We start from the raw sequence: 23,918 nt of genomic DNA, 5'->3' as shown, positions 1-23,918 counted from the left end.
TATGGAATATACTAGCCTGTCTCCAACACTGTGGGATAAACCTGTCGCGTGCACGGACTACTTTTTAAATTATTCAACCACTGAATGGTTTTTCGAAAGAAATCTCTAGAGTCGAGAAAACTTTGGCTTTAAAATTATAAATACAACCTACAACCTTTTGATCTAGTCGCGGGACATAATTTTTCGCCATCCTTAAAATGAATCAGCTGCTTGATTGCGTCATAAAATGATTTATTGCGTCATTTGTGTGATGTCATCTTTAGTAAACTTTAGGTGTACACGAAACAAGTATGCGATGTCTGGGAATAAAACATTGAAGCATTTTTTCGTGTCTATGTATCGATTCGTGGATGTAATTATGAAAAAGTGCATATTCTATGGACTACTTACCTCGGATGGAACCGGTGAGACGACGGATTAAGATCTACATGACTATTGTAGATCTAGCTACTTCGTGTTATTGATTTTCAGAATAAGCGTTCCTATTTTGATGTGAATTTGTGTGTGTAGCGCATACTGATGGTGTGTATTTTGGTTCAATACAGTAGTCTATTTGTTTTGCTTTTGGAAGTAAGTAAACGTAAGGGTATTTTCTTTGATGAATAAACTTTGTCTTTGTGATTTTATCAAAGAAAGTCTATTCAGTAAGAATAACCCCTTTGCAACAAGCTTTATATAATTTGAATTAACGACTCTGTGTGTAAGTTGGCATCGACATCATTTTGTCAGGAGCAATCGCTGCTATATTTAATTTTGATCATTTTCTTTCGAAAATAGAATTAATAAAATCTTCCTTTCGCGGTTGTTATGTATTAAAATGTGCATGCTGCGTAAAAATTGAATCGAGGCATATGGTGATGTTTTTTCTCGTTGTACAGTTTTTGTGTGATTTTTTTAAAGACTATTTTGCGTACCAGAACAAATACATTGTATATCACTACGCATGGTTGCATTTGTTAGATTTAAAGTACTTTTAAGAATAAATTAAAATTATTGTTAAGGTTATTAAATCTGTTTATTTTAAATGTCACGTTGAAAAAAATGGGATAAATAGAATACTAGGTTAGCGTTGAATACGTGCTCCCGGCGTTCTAAGCCTCGCAACATAAACTTCTCTGTATTCAACACTAACCTAGTATTCTCTATGTAATTGCATAACACAGTTCTCCTTAAGAGCACAGGAGCAGGTCAGCCAATAGATGCATTTGCAAAGATGCAGCAGGACTTCTAAATGAACTCTCAAATGCACACATACACATGGGCAGAGAATTAAGGTTATCAGTTACCAACATTAATAAAAGCAGATTTCTTATCAGATCAACAGAAGAAAAACGGAAAAATCCAATTCTATATTATAAAGTTATTAATAATTTATTGAATAAAGCAAAAAAATATTAAAACAAACATGTTTTAATTTAATATACATATAAACTCTATTTCATTATTGTTTCATAATGATAAGTAACACAGTTCATTGGGAATATTCGTAACAATCGGAAATTATTTATCCATATTCGCTTAAACTCAACAGAAAACAACAAAACTGTTTGTTTTGCTCAATTTCGATATTATTGTGTGTGATGTAAATAATACTTCGCATTTTGACTCTGTAACCAACGGTGATAACACAGTATTCAGAGCTCCAGATAATTTTTTAAGATAAAGAGTATTTCACTCATGACATTTTTAGCTGATGAGTAAAATACAAAATCAAACACTTTTGCGGGATTATTTAAAATACTCTCGCAAAAGTCTTTGATTTTGTATTTTATAAATTTTTTATACATGAACATGCAGAAAGCATGTAATAATAATAAAGAACATCTACTCTTGTTAACATAAAAAAGCATTTGAAATGGCTGATTAAATAATCCGAATTGGGGCACTGTTGGTCCAACTGATAATTGCACAAAATGTGCATGCCAATTTTTGCACTCATCAAAAGTATAATTCATGCATAGTTGAAAATTTTCCATGAGTTTTTTATGCAAATACGCATCTAATCTGGACCTCTGAGTATTGCTTTCAAGAAGAGAAAACAAAAACTACCGAAAAAATTAAGTGTCATGATAAGACTAAAATCGTTTTATTGTCTAACCACAAATGTTTGCCTTACTCATTCAGTCAGTATTGAAGACTGAATAGGCTACCGAAGTTTGCCAATTTGCTATAAATAACACAATTTGACTTCAATTTCTATCGAAAAGTATTGTGCTAAGATGTTCCATTTATAAGAAACAAAGATATTTTTGTAGACCCGCATCATGTGAAAATGTGTCCTATGCCATTTGCGTCCAACCTTCTCATCAGGAGACCAAAAAAGCTAGCCTAATTTATAACGGACAACACAGCTCCTGACCATACTGGGCAACTGCACAGACAGGGCTTTAGCTAGGCTCGCAAACGCGCAATATGACCAATTGTTGCATTATGAATTAGAATTATGTTGTGGTTCATTCTTTGTTAGACTCAAAGGCTTATCCTTATCGCCAACTTAGATATACGTTGAATTTCTTTTTTCAGCTTTGTAATCATAAGATTCATAAAATCTGAAACAAAATTGTGACCTCTAGAGTGTTTACAAGGATTTTGTTTAATATAATGAAAATTTTGACAATAAAAGACAATAATTCTGGCATTTATTATGCGATTTTGCTCATTATCAAATTTGACTGAGATCTTGTGGCCATATAGCTTCTCAGCAACTTTGATAAAGAATGCTTGAGAAATGTGAATGCTAGAGTGTTTACAAACCAAATGTGGACGGACGGACGACGGACAAACACAGATCCTAAAACCTCACCTGAGCATTCAGGTGAGCTTAAAAGTGTTTTTTTTACCGATCTGAGCCTTTTTCCAACTTGTCCGAGGTAAAAAAAACAAACAATGTCTTGACTAAGTTTAACAATGATTAGACAAACAAGAGCTGTCTCCATCAGAAGACATGCCCCCGAAAAAAAGATTTTTCGAAACCTAAACGCAGATTTCGAAACCTTAACGCGAACCCTAAGTTCAAGGTCAAGGGGGTCAAAATGTGTGCGTATGGAAAGGCCTTGTCCATATACACATGCATACCAAATATGAAGGTTACATCTGAAGTGACATAGACGTTATTTCGAAACTTATCGCAAAAGTGTGACGGAAAGACCGACAGACAGACGGACAGTCCAATCACTATATGCCCTCCTTCGGGGGCATAAAAAATGTGACTTCTAGAGTGTTCACAAGGTTTCTCTATAGGAACCATTTTCAAACTCAACTCTCGTATCTAGAAAACAAATGTTCTGACCAAATATCATTGTGACTTCTAGAGTGTTCACAAGGTTTCTCTAAAGCCAAATAAGGAAAACTGCCCCGTCCACTGTAGGCCATATTTTTCAACGATCCAGAAACACTTTTGAACTCAATCAACATATCATTAAGCCAAACATTTTGACAAAGTTACATGAAGATTGGGCATCAAATGTGACTTCTACAGTGTTTACAAGGTTTTTCTTTTTTTTGGTCTAGTGACCTTGTTTTTGACCCAGCATGACCCAGTTTCGAACTCAATCCAGGTATTATTGGGACAAATCTTCTGACCAAGTTTCATGAAGATCGAACAAGAAATGTGGCCTCTAGAGTGTTTACAATGTTTCTCTATAGCCAAATAAGGAAAACTGCCCCGCCCTCTGGCGGTCATGTTTTCAACGAACCGTAACCACTTTTGAACTCAACCAACATATCATTAAAACAAATAATTTGACAAAATAACATGAAGATTGGGCATGAAATGTGACTTCTACAGAGTTTACAAGGTTTTTCTTTTTTTGACCTAGTGACCTAGCTTTTGACCCCGCATGACCCAGTTTCAAACTCGACTGAGGTATTATTAGGATAAAGCTTCTGACCAGGTTTCATGAAGATTGGACAGGAAATGTGGTCTCTAGAGTGTTTACAAGGTTTCTCTATAGGCAAATAAGGAAAACTGCCCCGCCCACTGGCGGCCATGTTTTTCAACGGACCAGAACCACTTTTGAACTCAACCAACATTATCATGAAGACAAACATTTTGGCAAAGTAACATGGAGATTGGGCATAAAATGTGACTTCTACAGTGTTTACAAGGTTTTTCTTTTTTTTTGACCTAGTGACCTTAGGTTTTTGACCCGGCATGACGCAGTTTCGAACTCTACAGAGGTATTATTGGGACAAAGCTTCTGACCAAGTTCCATGAACATCGGACAAGAAATGTGGCCTCTAGAGTGTTTACGAACAAATGTGGACGGACAGACAGACGACGGACAAAGACTGATCACAAAAGCTCACCTGAGCAATCAGGTGAGCTAAAAAGCTGTTATTGGAATCATTGCAACTAAATACTTAGTATTATCACTCTTAAATGAATACACTGATTATGTAACGGGACTGGGGGAAAACTGTGCCCTTGCTATTAATAGCAGAACACAACTCTCTTACTCTATTAAGTCTATTAAATTCCTATCGGATCTGATATCCAACTTGTTTCTAACCTATTTCCAACTGTCTCTCTAACTTGTAACTGACTTTTAAACTTTATTTACTGACTTCTTACTTCCTTTTTGTTAACTCACTTCGCACTCTTTTGAAACCCTTTCATCCCTTATACCAAGTCACACCCACACATCTCACTGACCAATCATCTCTATCTTCCATCCACTAATCATACAGATCCCTAATACCAAGTCACAGCCACACATCTCACTGACCAATCATATCTATCTTTCATCCACCAATCATACAGTAACTTACTTCCTTACTTCTATAAGACTGTACCGGTAAATAATTAGCACCAGGTCGGACCTCAAAGACCTCATGAAGAGGCCTGTAGGACCTGTAAATAAACTCTGATACACACACACATTAGCACATAGTCTAAGAATCTTTAGATCTTTAGTCACAGTCCTTATTTTTACCTAGAGCTGATAAGCATACAGTCTGCTATGGGATACCAAAGGGGTCGAAACTTTAACTTCTGCTCGAGCAGAAAAAAATGCTGCTCGAGCAGCATTTAAATGCTGCTCGAGCAGCATTTAAATGCTGCTTGACCAGCAAAATGCTGCTTGAGCAGCAAATTTACTGCTCGACTAGCATTTTTTCTGCTCGAGCAGAAAAATCCTGCTCGACCAGCATTTATTTTTAGATTATGGCATTAGCCAATCAGAACTCTTGTTATATTTGCCATTTGGTGCGAAACTGGTTTGTTTGGAAAAAATGGCTGCCGCCATGATGGTGCCTCTTTCACATCTTCTGCAAGTTTATGTGACGACCTGTTTAAAGTTTAACAGTGACACGCGGTAAGTGCTTTATATTTTGGCTGCAAACTAGTCCATCAAAAAATTGTTGCCATTTGCTTAATAAGAAAATCGATCATAAATGTCTAACGGCTGTTAAAACTTTTGCGAAAATCACGACGATGACTGATAAGAATTGCTCAATGGGTGCGCAAGTGTAGGTTCTCTGTTTCTATCTATTTACTTTCTTAATGTTCTTAATGATTCTTAATAATTGCTTCCGACACAGGTGCCGATTGCCTGTGATTGTGCCTGTCTGGTTAACATTGTTTACGTTTCTCGTTCTCCCCATACATGTATATCTGCTGTCCTAACTTTTACAATTATCCAAAATGTCTGTTAACCAGTTCTCAGTGCCCCAGATAAGCTGCATATCTGCGTCTTTCACCCTATTAAATGTTTAAAAATGCAAAGAAATACAAAATACATGAGTATCGAAAACGCAACCAATTTGACTTTTACGCAAATTCGCCAAATTAACGATACAAAACTTCGATTAAAAATGCTTTGCTCATTTTAGGTATTTTCTCTTTGGAATTATTATCGTAACACGGTGACGCTTACATTCAGCAAGCTCAGCAAACGGTCATAGTTACTCAAACGCTATGCGTTTTCAATCTTACCTAATTCGTCGCTCATTGTGCATGTATATGTAAAGCGTCTGTACTTTCAGTTTCTATTACAATGCGAAATAAAAATAGCTAAGAGAGGTCGAAAGATGTCCGAGATTGTTGCGCCAAAATATCAGCCGATCGCAAACTTTTTCGAATCAAGAAAGCAAGAGCCAATAAGTGCCGAATCATTCGTGTTATTGATTTTGTTAGAAACTGTGTATACAGCAGTTGAGTTGACATCATAAAAACATGATGGAAAGTCTGTGACTTAACAAACCTGTCAAAAGTATAAAAAGGCATGTCATTAGTTAGAAATTGTCGACATTTTTTAAAGTTGATATCATCGACAGTTTCAAGGATTAAAGATATTACGAAACATCAGTTTATTAAAATTTATGATGATAGTTTACAGTTCTATTGAATCAATACAAGTGTGCAGCGTCAACAGAAGTAAATCAGCAATTATTTTAAGGTATGCATTTTTATTACTCATTTCACTCTATATGAAGAATGGAATCACCCACATTATTCAAAATCAATGGTTGAAAACCCTATTTCCCAAATAATTATCTGGGGCACTGAGTTCTGAGGACTTTTCTCAATTTCAATGTAAATTATTTTTCACCGAGGCCAATTAGCTTGTTCAAAGCTAACAACAGGTAAAATGTGAGTTGTGTCTGAATTACAAGTTGTTTAATTCATAATTGAAATGTTTACAATTTACTATTTATTGAATAACTTGGCAGTGCATAATTAAGTTCTGGGATGTTATTTTCAGCTCTGAACTGCGAAAAAATTGCATAATAATTACATAGGTGGCACTATAATGAGTTACCTTTCATCTGTCTTTCCATTTAAATGTCCATAAAGCAGACTTCCAAAACTTTGCAGAAAGAGTTTATTACACACTCATTTTAACCATGGCATGCTATTGTACAACATGTCTTGACGGAAATAATTTTGATAAAAAATATTTGCAGGAAATAATTTTTCCATTGCGAATCGTTTGTATCTTTTTATCTTTATTCTGAAATGCCCCTCTTAAGAATAATGTCATGTATAGCTGGTTTAGAATTAAGGATGATGATATGTCCTAACAGCATTTTGTCATGTCATTTACTGTACTTCTTAACCTACATGTATTTGAATATTAGTTTAAACCTATTTATTTTAGCTCTATTGCATAGAAAGTAATTCCTACTTATTTGAAATGCTCTCGTGTCCGTTTCCTGGGCCTAGAACCAGTATTTGAATATTCAGTCCCCATATAACTACGCCCATATGTTGTGGACATTTTCATACAAGAATACAAACAGGAATATGTAATGGAGTTTGCTGTTTAAATTGACAGTCAATCAGAGGGTAACAGGTTTGTTTTTAACCAGAAGTGAGGAACTAATTTGCAGGGAAAAAAAATATCTCTTTATACCACTTAAGTATATTTGCATCACAGGAGCTCTGGTGTCGTGAGGTTGAGGAAACTAGTGTTGAATCTAAAACATTTAGCATCATGGACTCAAAAGTGAGAAGCCAAGTCAGACACCGCAAAATGTAAAATAATCTGTCAGATGTTTGGTCTGACAGGCTACGAAATTCTGTCTGACTGAAGGATAATTTCTGGATTCCACTTATTAGCAAACCTGATAATAGCATATTTCTGTTATTAGCATATAGAATGTCAAAGCACAGATTAATTCTTAAATTTTTATGTATTTTTCTTCTATTAATAGCATAATTTTTAACCCCAATATTCAGAATTCACTTAAAGTCTTTATAGCATAGAACATTCTCAGAATGCCAAGAAAATATGCTTTAAATCTGCAAAAATATGCTCAAATGCAAATTGTGGGCTTAGTGCAAAACGGTCGTAACTGACATTTTTTACAAAAATGACTTCATTGCATATTTTGTACTATAATGTCAATATTTATAATATGAAAAAATAAACAAGGGCTGTTTGTAAAACATGCATGCCCCCCATATGGGTGTTACTGGCAGCCATTGTGTGAATACGACTTTTGTCACTGTGACCTTGACCTTTGACTTAGTGACCTCAAAATCAATAGGGGTCATCTGCAAGTCACGATCAATGTACCTATGAAGTGTCATGATCCTAGGCAGAAGCGTTCTTGAGTTATCATCCGAAAATCATTTTACTATTTCGGGTCACCGTGACCTTGACCTTTGACCTTGTGACCTCAAAATCAATAGGGGTCATCTGCGAGTCATGATCAATCTACCTATGAAGTTTCATGATCCTAGGCATATGCGTTCTTGAGTTATCATCCGAAAATCATTTTACTATTTCGGGTCACTGTGACCTTGACCTTTGACCGAGTGACCTGAAAATCAATAGGGGTCATCTGCGAGTCATGATAAATCTACCCATAAAGTTTCATTATCCTAGGCATATGCGTTCTTGAATTATCATCCAAAAATCATTTTACTATTTCGGGTCACCGTGACCTTGACCTTTGACCTAGTGATCTCAAAATCAATAAGGGTCATCTGCGAGTCATGATCAATCTACCCATGAAGTTTCATGATCCTAGGCGTATGCGTTCTTGAGTTATCATCCGGAAACCATTTTACTATTTCAGGTCACCGTGACCTTGACCTTTGACCTAGTGACCTCAAAATCAATAGGGGTCATCTGCGAGTCATGATCAATCTACCCATGAAGTTTCATGATCCTAGGCGAATGCGTTCTTGAGTTATCATCCGGTAACCATTTTACTATTTCGGGTCACTGTGACCTTGACCTTTGACCTAGTGACCTCAAAATCAATAGGGGTCATCTGCAAGTCATGATCAATGTACCTATGAAGTTTCATGATCCTAGGCCCAAGCATTCTTGAGTTATCGTCTGACAACCACCTGGTGGACGGACCGACCGACCGACCAACCTACTGACCGACCGACCGACCGACCTGAGCAAAGCAATATACCCCCTCTTCTTCGTAGGGGGCATAATAAGCTAAATTCTGCTTAAAAACCCCTAAAACCGTCATTTGGCAAAAGGTCGTATCTGAAAATGAATTTATTTTCATTGCAAAACAGTCGTATCTGCAGTTGCAACCGTTTTGCACTGAAAAAGAATAAAAACATGATAGTGTAATGGTACCAGTACCTAGAATGTGAGACTGAGACCATGGTAGCAATACATACAGACTGAGACAATACCGTGATTTGTGTTACCTATTGGGAAAAGTATTGATACCAGCCAAATTGTGTGAGAATACCCCAGAAATTGGGAAAATTCACGTTGTGAAGTCTTCATATTGGGAAATTGGTATATTTTATATTTGGCTCCAAAATACTTAAAAATTAATAACTAAATGTTGTCAAGTTGTCATACCATAGAGCTACATAGGAAAACTAATTTTTTTTTTTTTCAATTGTTATTTTACATCAATTGGGAAATTTGTCGTTTTTTTCCTAATTGGAAAATGCCATTTTCTGGTACTTTATAAAAAATAAATAAAAACGCTACAATCGTACCAGTACTAGTATGTCAGACTGTAAAAATGGTACCGGTATGTATCATGTTAGACTGTGACAATAATACCAGTATGTAGCATGATAGACTGTGACAATGGTACCAGTAAGTAGCATGTCAGACTGTGACAATTGTCCCAGCACAATTAACCAGTCAGACTGTTACAACGATACCAGTACTTAGCATTTCAGACTGTTACAATGGTACAAGTACGTAGCATTTCAGACTGTGACAATGGTTCCAGTACCTAGCAGTTCCGACTGTGACAATTATACCAGTAAGTAGCAGTTCAGACTGTGACAATGGTACCAGTACGTAGCATGTCAGACTGTTACAATTGTTCCAGCACCTAGCATGTGATACTGTGATAATAGTACCAGTGCTTAGCATGTCAGACTGTTTCAATGATACCAGTACGTGGCATGTCAGACAGTGAAAATGGTACCAGTAGGTAGCATGTCAGACTGTTACAATTGTACCAGTACATAGCATGTTAGACTGTGACAATGGTACCAGTACATAGCATGTTAAACTGTGCCAATTATACCAGTACTTAGCATGTAAGACTGTGACAATAGTACCAGTACCTAGCATTTCAGACTGTTTCAATGATACCAGTACGTGGCATGTCAGACAGTGACAATGGTACCAGTACCTAGCATGTCAGACTGTTTCAATGATACCAGTACGTAGCAAGTAAGACTGTGACAATGGTACCAGTACCTAGCATATCTGACTGTTTTAATTATACCAGTACGTAGCAAGTAAGACTGTTACAATGGTACCAGTACCTAGCATGTCAGACTGTTACAAGGGTATCAGTACATGTCACATCAGACTGTTACAATGGTTCCAGTACGTAGCATGTAAGACTGTGACAAAGTATACCTGCATGTAGCATGTGAGATTGAGACAATTATACCAGTACGCAGCTTATGAGACTGTGACAATGGTTCCAGTACATGGCATGTCAAACTATTTCAATGGTACCAGAATGTAGCATGTGAGCCTGTGACAATTTTACCAGTAGGTAGCCTGTCAGACTGTGACAATTATACCAGTATGTAGCATGTCAGACTGTGACAATTGAACCAGTACATAGCTGGTCAAAGTGTGACAATGATACCAGTATGTAGCATGTCAGACTGTTACAATGGTACCAGTATGTGTCACATCAGACTGTTTCGATGGTTCCAGTACGTAGCATGTAAGACTGTGACAAAGTATACCTGCATGTAGCCTGTGAGATTGAGGCAATTATACCAGTATGCAGCTTATGAGACTGTGACAATGGTACCAGTACATGGCATGTCAAACTATTTCAATGGTACCAGTACGTAGCTTGTGAGCCTGTGACAATTTTACCAGTACGTAGCCTGTCAGACTGTGACGATTATACCAGTATAAGGCATGTCAGACTGTGACAATTGAACCAGTACATAGCTGGTCAAAGTGTGACAATGATACCAGTATGTAGCATGTCAGACTGTTACAATGGTACCAGTATGTGTCACATCAGACTGTTTCAATGGTTCCAGTACGTAGCATGTAAGACTGTGACCAAGTATACCTGCATGTAGCATGTGAGATTGAGACAATTATACCAGTACGCAGCTTATGAGACTGTGACAATGGTACCAGTACATGGCATTTCAAACTTATTCAATGGTACCAGAATGTAGCATGTGAGACTGTGACAATTTTACCAGTACTTAGCCTGTCAGACTGTGACAATTATACCAGTATGTAGCATGTCAGACTGTGACAATTGAACCAGTACATAGCTGGTCAAACTGTGACAATTATAGCAGTATGTAGCATGTCAGACTGTTACAATGGTACCAGTACATAGCATTTAAGTCTGTTAAAATGGTACCAGTTCGTAGCATGTGAGACTGTGACAATTATACCAGTATGTAGCATGATATATTGAGACAATTATACCAGTAAGTAGCATGTGAGACTGTGACAATGGTACCAGTATGTAGCATGTTACACTGAGACAATGGTACCAGTACATAGCATGTCAGACAGTGACAATGGTACCAGTACCTAGCATGTCACACTGTTACATGGGTACCAGTACATAGCATGTTAGACTGTACAATGGTACCAGTACATAGCATGGTAGACTGTGATAATTATACCAGTACTTAGCATGTCAGACTGTGACAATTTTACCTGCACAGAGCATGTAAGACTGTGACAATTATACCAGTACGTAGCATGTCAGATTGTGACAATGGTACCAGTACGTAGCATGTGAGACTGTGACTATTGTATCAGTACATAGCATGTCAGACTGTGACAATTATTCCAGTACGTGGTATGTCAGATTGTGACAATGATACAAGTAGGTAGCATCTGGGACTGTGACATGGTACAAGTACGTTGCATGTCAGACTATGACAATTGTTCCAGTACATGTCATGTCAGACTGTTACAATTATACCAGTACGTAGTCTCTGAGACTGTGACAATTATACCAGTATATAGCATGTTAAACTGTGACAATTATACCAGTGCGTAGCATGTCCGATGGGGACAATGGTACCAATGCAAAGCATCTGAGACTGTGACATGGTACCAGTGCGTGGCATGTCAGACTGTTACAATTATACCAGTAAGTAGCATGTGAGACTGTGGCAATGGTACTAGCATGTCAGACTGAGACAATGGTACCGGCATGTATCATGCCAAACTGTGACAATGATACCAGTACATAGCATGTAAGACTGAGACAATGGTACCAATGTGTAACATGTCAGACTGAGACAATTATAATAATGATGCAAAAAGGTAGGAAAAAGATCAATAGGATTTCGTACTAGTTTTTGTCTTAACATTTTTCGTATATCACAATAAATATATATGAAAACATTGTAGTTTGTATTTGAATTCAGAAAGAGGGTTATAGGCCTGCTTTTAATAACAAAGTTCTTTTTTTTTATTAAAATAAGCTGATAAGACTTGTTTTGACTTGAACTCTATTGAATTATAATAATTACAATACAAGTATTAAATGCTTTATGAAAGATTTAAAGATATGACAATAACTTGTTTCTTCTTATGTATTGGTCTTCTACTTAATAATTCTGTACAGGCCCCCAGTCACTGTGTAATGATCATTTTTCTGTTACTAGCATGTCTACATACATTTGAATAATTAAAAATAAAATAAAGTGATAATACTATATAGTTATAGTTATTGGTTAAAAACAAGCACAATGCAATGCATTTCATGTAATCCAGGTTATCCAACTTGAATTTAAATAAATGTAAATTTTTGTATTTTCTTCCATCATTAAAAAAAAATATTTCAATAAACACATATTTCAAGTATTCCGAATAAAAGTCTTCATATTTAGACATATGAACAGAAAAAAATTGATCTGATTTTCAGATACCACCTTTTTGCATAAAAAATATAATCAAACATTACAAGATTTTAAGCGCAAAACAGTCGTATCTTGATATTTAACAAATATCTCTGACTACAATAATGCCAATAGAGGTATATTGTGTAAACTTTAAATGAATGTACAATACCTACATTTATGCAAAATAATTTTGTATAACTGATAAAAATGAATAAAATATTATTATTTTTTATCGTACTGAAAAGTTTACAAAAAGTCAGTTACGACCGTTTTGCGCTAAGCCCGCGAAATGCAAATACCTTAGAATACAATTCCATTTGATAAATAGTTATCTTAAACATCAATCATATACAATGTTGAATTTAAATTTCACTTTGACGATTAATTATTAACAGATTTGACTTATTGTATGCCCCCAGTTGCTATATTTATGCTAAAATGTGTGTTCCTGTTAATAGCATATTCCTGTTATTAGCATAAAATTTTGCTGACATGGTATGCTAAGAACAGGAATCCACTGTAGCAACATATTAATCAGGAATTATGGTTTGAATCCGTGAACTATTATTTTTAATGGTGAAAGAAAATCTCCATGGCGCGTTTTCAAAAATTCCTAATCAAGCTTGGTAAAAGAACACACAGAATAGCAAATATATTACAGCGCCAACTTCCGGGTAAAAATGATTGATTTTTTTTATATTCCGTAAAGACAAATGCCGCATCATATCCATTGGGTGATTTAAAAAATAATGAAGCCTAAATAAAACATGCATTTTTTTCTTACTTTTAAGCATGTTTGAGTTCTTTTTCTATCTCACAGAAGTGTTTCAATGTGATTAACTTAAATGTGAAAATTCTTCTCAATAACTTGCTTCATTAACAAAATATATTGAAAAATATCCTTAAAATTGCCCCAAGTGTACTGGTTTTGTGTGACATTTTATGTAAAAGGCAATTTTCAATTCTATACTTCAATAAAACGTTCAGAAATATTTGGTATTGCCATCATTTAATGAATATAAAAATGCATATGCTTTAAGAAAAATAAAACAATGCTTCTTACTTAGGTTGAATTTTGTGCCACAATTTTAAACTCTCTTCACTTATATTAAGAGGTGGCATCATAAAGTGCTTCAATATTTATAGGCAAAAAGTGTCCTTTTAACATGTCACATGTTTTTTCTACACATTTGTACAGGTATTTATACAATTATTTGTTCATGTAAATTTTGAACAGCTGAATACTAAATGTGGTCAGAATTTGTCCCTGTCCCAAGTGTACATTTTGCAAGAAAGTTATTTTAAATTTTTCATAAGATAGAATTTTCAAGGTTTTACACCATTTTCTTCAAACCATTAATGCTTATCACTAGATGTACTGAAAATTTGATGCCAAAACCTTGTGAACTTTTTTTGCAAGACAAATATTGCATTGTCCCAAGTGTACTAAATTTTTATCATGTTTGATGGATAGGTGATAGCTTTTAAAAAATAAACAAAGACACTAATTTTCTGGAAAGAAGTACACAGAAGGGTGTAATCTCCAAGAGAAAAAGGTGGTTTCTTCACTCTGGGTGTGAACTACTCTTATTATATGGGTATGTCTCCATATTTTGTCTTCAGAAGTAAAATATAAGCATATAAATGATAATGTGTGGGAAGTATATTTGACTTTACCATAACATTATTACAAAAATACATTTCCTCTTCTCAAATAAATGTCAATTTTAATCAAAATGTTTCTCCAATTATCTTCAATGTTAGCCTGAAGTTGGTTATTAAATGTTGTACATGTACACTTGGGATACAAAATGAATGTTTTTCTTATAAACCTCCAGAAAGTGAAAACAACCTTAAATTATAGCAGAATTCATGATTAAATTTCGATTTAATAAAGCATTCAAAAGCAACTGAAAAAAAGCCAAAATAAAAGTTGAACATGGTCAAATGTTAAATATGATGGATGAAAAAGTTTTTCAGACACTTATAATTAAACCACGCAGACTGTCACCCTTGTGGTACAATTCCTACACATCTAAACTAAAAACCATGTTAAAACCTTCGATAAACAACGGTACAGCACTTATTATTATTTCATTCATTTTTAATGACACATAACCAAAATATATAGAGGATATATTGTATTACAGAGGAAGGTCAAGTAAGAGGACATCGTGTTTAATGTATAAAGTATAAAAAGAACAAGGTCTAATTTATAAAGAACAAGGTCCAATATATAGAGAATATAATGTTTAATATATAGAGAGCAAGGTCTAAATATAGAACAGTGAATTATATGTGTCTTGTTCTGAGAAAACTGGGCTTAATTCCTGTGCGGAAAGTCTCGTCACTGATTAGCCTGTGCAGACTGCACAGGCTTATCAGAGCCGAGACATTCCGTTTTTATGGTATTTTTAGTTTGAAGGAAGTCCCTTCTTACCGAAAATCAAGTTTAAGCGGAAAGTGTCGTCCCTGATAAGCCTGTGCGGACTGCACAGGCTAATCTGGGACGACACTTTACGCACATGAATTTAGCCCAGTTTTATCAGAACAAGACACTTATTATAGAAAACGAGGTCAAATATTATAAAAAAATATAAACATGTATTTTGTATACAGAACCATGTTCAATATTTATAGAAAAGCGTCCGATATATAGAAAACACAATATTAGATCAACTACAAGTATAGAGAGCAATGTCTTATATATAGAAATCAAATTCCAACATATAGAAGAGGCATAATGTCTTATATTTAAAGATCAAGGTCAATGCCATAGAGAACAATGTTTAATATGTAGAGAACATCATTTGATATTTAGAGAACAAGGTATGCTATCCATTTGTATAGAGAACAATGCCCAGCATATAGATCTCCAGCATATAGAGAGCAATGTCAAATAGATCTTTATTATATAGAACAAAATAAATTATGAAACCAAAGTCAAATATATACTACTATGTGAAATATATTGAAAACCAGGTCAAATGTATCTACAATTTGTGAAATATATGTGTTTTTTTATGGGAAATACAGATCTATGACACACTGCATAATTATGGAGATTCCTTATGCCTCTGATATCCCATCGGTTATAAACATACTAAGGGCCACAAAAATACCTCAAATGAAATACATATAAAAGTTATTCTATTTTTCTTCAGATTTTCATCCATTTTGAAAATGTCCCAAGTGTACAGATTTGGCCTAAAATCATGCTAGACCGTTTCAGCAAACAATTCAAGTTCCCTGTAACTTATCTTATATTTTATAAGAATATTTTATGCCAATTTAATTTGTATTCTATATTACTGACTGTTTGGGTATTTCTTAGAATAAATGAAAACTAAAGTTGTCAAGTACAAATAACCTTAAATCTCTAAACATCAACCTTAAATCATCAAACGGACCATCTAGCACAGAACATTATTTGGGGAAACATTAATTTGTATAGTCAAATGTAATAAAAATTTAAAAAGTATTTATATATGTTGAATGGTTTGCTTATTTAACTTGTATACAAAAGTCATGTAAGTGTCCCAAGTGTACAAATGTTTGAAAATTGTATACAGTTTTGGCAAAAGCTAGTTTTTGCAGATTTTCTTATATAATAATAAAAAAAATCACATATATTTGAAGGCCATCCTATATTTTGATAAATCTGAGTTTTAACTTTAAGATACACTGCTTTGAGGCCAGGACAAAAACTTTTAGGAGTATAGTTTTGAAAAATATGTGTTAAAAAACATGAAAATTTCAATTTTTTCCATATTTTTTTTTTAGAACACTTCTGATTTTGTATTTAAATTTTGCTTAAGAACATACTGCATGTTGACAAAACACACAAAATATTGATAACATGTTTTAATGGGATTTTATAAGGTGCAAAAGACATGTACATTTATAAAAAAAAAATCAAAACATTTGGTTAACATCTTTTGTTGTGAAAAAGTGACTACATCTGACAGAACGGCCCTACTCATTTATAAAACTTGAACCCTTTCCCTATGCAATACAAACAAAACTGTTGCCATAACTTAACATCTAAAATTTGAGAAAAATTTTCATTTAGGCTTCATTATCCCCACGCTTTTCGGAGAAAAAGTGGGGATATTGTGGTTATCTCCGTCTTCCGTCCGTCCGTCTGTCCGTCCTGGCCACTTTCTCCTCCTACACTATAAGCACTAGTACCTTGAAACTTACACACATGGAAGCTATGAGCATATGTGCGACCCTGCACTATTTGGAATTTTGATCTGACCCCTGGGTCAAAAGTTATGTGGGTTGAGGTGGGGCCAGGTCAGAGATTTTTACTCATTTCTATGCCCCCGGATTGTAAGATCGGGGTATATTGTTTTTGGCCTGTCTGTCATTGTATTTGTGTGTGTGTGTGTGTGTGTGTGTGTGTGTGTGTGTGTGTGTGTGTGTGTGTGTGTGTGTGTGTGTGTGTGTGTGTGTGTGTGTGTGTGTGTGTGTCCCCCAAAACTTTAACCTTGGTCATAACTTTTGCAATATTCAAGATAGCAACTTGATATTTGGCATGCATGTGTATCTCATGGAGCTGCACATTTTGAGTGCACCCGAGACTACACCGAATGTCTTCAAATTGATACTGAACCTCTCTTATGACATTATGGTTAATCTCAACTATGCATGGCCCCATTACCAACCCTGGGGCACCCGCCCACATAGGCCACGCCCACCCAAAATTGCCTTTTACTATAATTTCTTCATTTCTACACTGATTCACATCTAATTGATACCAAACTTCTCTTATGACAATACGTTTAATCTCAACTATGCATAGCCCCATTACCAACCCTGGGGCACCCCTGGGTCAAACATGCGGCGTGGGGATACACGTCGGCCTCTGCCGCGCCATTTCTAGTTTATATTTTTGAAATCACCCATATTTGTGTAAAGTTTGGAGAAAAATCAAGAAAAACATATTTTAACAATGAAATACATTTAAGTTGTTTGATGATATTTTCATGTATTTCAACGTTTTCAATGTCCAGATAAATACCCTATTTGTACCCATTGAAAACCTTTAAAACTTTAATTTTGCACTGTTATTTTGTGTTGGGCTTGAAGAAAAAAGATTGATCTGTATGCGAATGTTTACATAATACATCACAATCATAACAATTTCCAATTTATCGACAGTGGTGACCGGGTTTTATCATTATTATATGATTATTAGTGCTTGTGATCATATTTCAGATGCCCAGGGGCCTTTATGGTTGGGTTAGGGAGGGGTGCTCCCTCCCTTCCTTAATTGATTTTTAGCTTCACTGGCCAAAGGCCAGCGAGGCTTATGTCATGGTCCTGTGTCTGTCATGCGTGCGTCCGTGCCTGCGTGGGTCCTTGTCCTTAACTCTAGGATCTAGGGATACCACATTTTGTATGTAGTGAGATATAGTAGTTCTCTATGTGTCCAATAATTATGTTGATGAAGGTGGCAGTGGTAATGACTTGACATGTCCGTGAGATATGAATGCCAAAGTCTTCGTTTTACATGACATGAATTTTTATGTAAAAGTGGTGGTTCTTCATAAATTCTACATGTTCTTTGCAAATGATGACCTCTACTGAGTTGTTCCAGGAGTACCATATTGCCTGACAATCTATTGTTTTATTGTTAACTTAAACTGTACTTGATTCTAGCATGCCACAGTACTTCTTTGAAGTAATTTGAGCAAATTTCTCACTGTTTAGTAATGTATACATTGTTTAAGGTACATTATAATTTCACATTTTGTAGGTGGACTTCAATATGTATGATCTACTTATGCTGCCACAATGTAAAGGCAACAATCACTGGGTTTTGCTGGTTGCAAGTGTTATGTCCAGGACTGTAACCATTTACAACTCGTTGGGTGGTAACAACAAGGCCTTGTTCGATTTGTTCTGGTAAGGTTCAAAGCTGTAATTCATTTTTATGTCCCCCACTATAGTAGTGGGGGACATATTGTTTTTGCCCTGTCTGTTGGTTGGTTGGTTGGTTGGTCTGTTGGTCTGTTTGCGCCAACTTTAACATTGAGCTGCACATTTTGAGTGGTGAAAGGTCAAGGTCATCCTTCAAGGCCAGAGGTCAAATATATGTGGCCAAAATCGCTCATTTTATGAGTACTTTTGCAATATTGAAGATAGCAACTTGATATTTGGCATGCATGTGTATCTCATGGAGCTGCACATTTTGAGTGGTGAAAGGTCAAGGTCATTCTTCAAGGTCAGAGGTCAAATATATGTGGCCCAAATCCCTTATTTTATGAATACTTTTGCAATATTGAAGATAGCAACTTGATATTTGGCATGCATGTGTATCTCATGGAGCTGCACATTTTGAGTGGTGAAAGGTCAAGGTCATCCTTCAAGGTCAAATATATGGGTCAAAATTGCTCATGTAATGTCACTTCTGCAATATTGAAGCTAGCAATTTTATATTTGAAATGCATGTGTATCTCATGGAGCTGCACATTTTGAGTGGTGAAGGGTTAAGGTCAAGGTCACCCTTCAAGGTCAAACGTCATATAGGGGGACATTGTGTTTCACAAACGCATCTTGTTTGTCTTACTTGCTTGATATAGCAGTCACAGTAGCAGTTGGTGTATGTGCATTTTATGTGTGTCTCTGAGCTTATCCAAATTGAATATGCCATTTTTAATATAGCTTACCACATATGTTCTCCATGTAGAGAAGCTGCAGCGCATGCGTTAACAAGAGATCAAAGGTCACATTTAGGGAGCTTTTTTGGCCAGTTCCAGTTATCATTCATAAGGCAATATACCAAACAAGATATTCAAAAAACTTTGTAAATCTTATTTGTTTTCTATATTTGGATCTTTATCTTAAATATTTACTTGTAATGACCACCAACACTTTAAAAATGATAGGCTATATATAAATTTAAGCTTGCTTTCTTAGTTCATTCTTATTTATTATTGTGTCCTATCTCTCACACTCATGTGTTTCAAATAATGTGTTAATAGATTCACATATATATATATATATGTTTGAAAACGGATTACCAAAACAATTTGGTATAGATAAAGTACCGCTTAAGTATATAGGCAAATGATTTTTGTTGATTTTTACCAACAAAATATTTGTTGCAGCCAGTTCATGTGTCAACGAGCACAAATTGTGAAAGATGGCTTGGAAAAATTCAGTTCAGAGTTCAAAGCGCCACCTTGCAACAAACAGCGCCATGGAAACAGCTGTGGAGTGTTTGCATTGATGGTAATAAATTAGCTTTATATTTCTATATAGGAGTCACTTTGTTGTACTGTCGGTCGGTCTGTCGGTCTGTCCCGAAATTTCATCCGATCTTCACCAAACTTGGTCACAAGTTGTATCTTGATGATGTTTAGGCCAAGTTTGAATATAGGTCATGCTGGGTCAAAAACTAGGTCACGGGGTCACTTAGTGTGTTTTAAACCGAAAGTTTGTCCGGACCATAACTATGTCATTAATCGTTAGATTTTAAAATAACTTGGTACATTTGTTCACCATCATGGAACGGTGTGTTGCGTGAAAAAAAGTTCGTCGATATTTCCAAGATCAAGGTCATACTTGGAGTTCAAGTGTCAAATGCTTGTCCGGGCCATAACTTTATCATTTATTGTGAGATTTTAAAATCATTTGGCAAATTTGTTCACCATCATGGGACGGTGTGTCGCGCAAAAGAATTACTTCAATATCTCGAAGGTCAAGTTCACACTTTGAGTTCAAAGATTAAAAATGGCCATAAATGAGCTTGTCTGGGCAATAACTATGTCATTCATTGTGAGATTTTAAAATCATATGGCACATTTGTTCACCATCATTGGACGGTGTGTTGCGCGAAAGAATTACGTTGATAACTCCAAGTTCAACGTCACACTTTGAGTTCAAAGGTAAAAAAAGGCCATAAATGAGCTTGTCCAGGCCATAACTATGTTGTTCATTGTGAGATTTTAAAATCATTTGGCACATTTGTTCACCATCATTGGACGGTGTGTCGCGCAAAAGAATTACATCTATATCTGCAACGTCAAGTTCACACTGTGAGTTCAAAGGTCAAAATTGGCCATAAATGATCTTGTCCGGGCCATAACTATGTCATTTATTGTGAGATTTTAAAAATACATGGTATATTTGTTCACAGTCATTGGACGATGTGTCATGCGAAAGAATTATGTCGATAACTCCAAGGTCTAGGTCACACTTGGAGTTCAAAAGTAAAAAAAATGGCCATAAATTTGGACTGCATGTCATGCTAAAGAATTCAAGAGTTCAAAGGTAGAAATGGCCATAAATGATTATGGCATTATCTTTCTTAAAAATCGCCATAAATTTGATTCTCTTGTTTTGTGAAAACAGCATGCAAAATAGTCTGTGTCAATGTGGCACGTGGGGGTATTTGTCACGTCTGTGACAAAGCTCTAGTTTGCTTAGTAAAGATCTGCATTAACTTTTATTCAACAAAATAATGGGAGAATGTAGAACATAATCATCGTACCTTTCTGTTGGTGCATTGGTTTTTAGAGCCTTGCATTTTCTTTTAATTTATAAAGGACATGATATTTCATATGTAATATCATAACCTGAAGATCAAACTGTGTTATAGAGTCCCACTTTTGTCAAATAACCCTGAAAAAAGGTTAAACAAGAAGATTACTCATATTTTAATTTATTAATGTGCCATATAATGAAAAAAGCATTCTCTTTGCTCCATTATATTATTTTATATGAAAAGTTGTTTTTCAGTGTCTTAATGTGATTGTATATTTATGATGCATAAAACATGAATACTTTTCACTGTCAAACTATCGTTCTTGCAATTTTATTTTCAGAAATAGTATTTTTTGTGAACACTTAATCTAGTGAATATATGCTTTTCTTATTGCAAACAAATGTTGTTGTTTTTTAAGTTAAGTATGAATGACTTTTACTTTAGTTCCAGACTGCCAAATGTTTGGTCATGAAAAAGCATCCCACAATGTTGCGACAGGCCCATGGTTCAGTTTATCGAGACTAGTCGTGAGATGCAGACTTCTGATTCATGGAGTGCGGCAAACATATCTGTGCGACTCGATCACTCCACTGTAAAGACCCGCACGGCATTAAAATGGATATTATCAATATGTGTTGGTGCTCGAAAATATGTTTTTGTAGCTGGAAGTGCTTTGGGCACGATTAATCTGAGAACTCAACAAAATATTAATAAAATCCTTCTGTGCCTTTTAGTTCTGAAAACAGAAGTAGCCAGTTGGTATTACACATCTCCTAAACAAGTACAGCACAATAAAACTTAAGGTTTTATAATCCTAAATTTTTATAACATCTTTATATCCACACAAAAATATTGATGATTGTGGTGCTCAGATTGCAAAACCACCTGTTTGGCAAAAATAATGCAGATGGTTAGATTATGATAAGTGCAAGAAAAAAAGAATAACTCTAGAGATAATAATTGATATGATAATCATTGCTTGACAGAATCACAATTGACCTAGATATTTATTTATGTAGTGGTGTATTTTTCAATGAGTGCCTTAAGATTCCAAAAACATATTGACTTAATATAAATAATCCCGATGGCGTAAATGACTTATCATTTCATGTTCATAAACCGGTTTTAAAATACTTTGTAGACTTATCTGCTAGGCGGTGAGGACTTTTAGACCACGTGATAAACTTCAACTTCATTTGCCCTAGTTCAGTAACCGACTAAAGATATGCTAACATAATACTGATGACTGATGAGTCTGTTGTGTCTTATATTCTCATTGCGACTTAAAATATTACGTCTATTTCAACGTTTAGACTAATAATAAGCAAATTCGTTAAATTGATATCCCCCGCAAAATAAATTTTGATTATTGATGGGTGCAGAACTAACAGAAGTTTATTTGAAGGGCGGTACCCTTATCTCACTTATTTAAAAGTAACAACATAAAAAAACAATTGGCAATAACTCTTATTAAAGAAAGTGTAGGGTTATAGATTTTGTGCATGACACCTCTCCTCAATGATATCTTAACATCCATTAAATTTCATCTTTAAATCGTGTATAGTATCTGTGATATACATGTAGTCCTGTAAAGTAACATCAGACATGTACATATGTACTAGGGTTATGTTTCTTGTGCATGGCACTTATTCTCATTGACAATTATACACCCATGAAATTTCATGTTGAAATCTTGTATTTATAGTTTCTGAGATAAAGCCCTGAAAAGTTACATCATACAAAAACAACAAAGGGCAATAACTCTTATTTAAGAAAGTGAAGGGTTGTGGTTCTTATGCATGGTTCTATAAATGAGATAAAGCCCTGAAAAGTTACATCATAAAATAACAATAACAAGACAGGGCAATAACAGTTATGTAAGAAAGTATATGGTTATGGTTCTCGTGCATTGATAATTATATACCCATGAAGTTTCATGTTAAAATCTTGTATAGTATCTGAGATATAGCCCTTGTTACATCATACAAAAACAACAAAGCGCAATAACTCTTATTTCAGAAAGCGACGGGTTATGGTTCTTGTGCATGGCACCTCTCCTCAGCTATATTTATACACCCATAAAGTTTCATGTTGAAAACTTATATTGAGTTTCTGAGATAAAGCACTGTATAGTTTGTGAGTGACTGCACTGACAGACAGACCAACGGTACGTTTAAGTATATTAAGCGTACCCGGGGTACATTAAAGTATACTTAAGAGTACACAGGGTACTTTAAAGCATTACCCGAGCCGAACCGACAATTATCGAGCTTATTGACATATAAAATAAATGATGATAGTGGTAACTATGATTGTGTGAAATATAATACAATAATTTTCCTGAATTGAGTGTACATGTGAATTAGCTAAAATAATGATAAAAACACCGATTGGGATTATACATTTCTGGAACTGAATTTGGTTCATAATCAGTTTTTAACTTTTTTAAGCTGAACAAAAAAAAAAAAAAAAAAAAATTATATATATAATCTGAAAATAATTTCTTAAATCAATGTTATATTTTTGTATTAAAAAACTGCAACACTTATTACTATAAATTAGGCATTACCATATTTCTTTACAACATAATGCATGTACAATTCATCGATATATATA

The 23,918-nt window shown here is 35.0% G+C and overlaps 2 protein-coding genes across 3 annotated transcripts in view; one reads left to right on the top strand and one right to left on the bottom strand.

The window, feature by feature from the left end:
* Positions 1-23,918, bottom strand: part of LOC127878979 (uncharacterized) — an 81,178-nt gene that overhangs the window by 8,902 nt on the left and 48,358 nt on the right. The gene's annotated exons all lie outside the window — the stretch shown is intronic.
* Positions 5,200-22,320, top strand: LOC127879022 (sentrin-specific protease 1-like). Its single transcript, XM_052425616.1, has 4 exons — positions 5,200-5,315; positions 18,570-18,718; positions 19,924-20,047; positions 21,753-22,320. The coding sequence occupies exons 2-4, from the start codon at positions 18,582-18,584 to the stop codon at positions 21,825-21,827; spliced, it is 336 nt and encodes a 111-aa protein (XP_052281576.1). The 5' UTR covers positions 5,200-5,315; positions 18,570-18,581; the 3' UTR covers positions 21,828-22,320.

The sequence above is a fragment of the Dreissena polymorpha genome, chromosome 1 (assembly GCF_020536995.1).
Source record: "Dreissena polymorpha isolate Duluth1 chromosome 1, UMN_Dpol_1.0, whole genome shotgun sequence".
Taxonomy (NCBI): Eukaryota; Metazoa; Mollusca; class Bivalvia; order Myida; family Dreissenidae; genus Dreissena; species Dreissena polymorpha.
The sequence above is the reverse complement of the archived record's forward strand: the minus strand, read 5'-3'. Positions and strand labels throughout refer to the sequence as shown.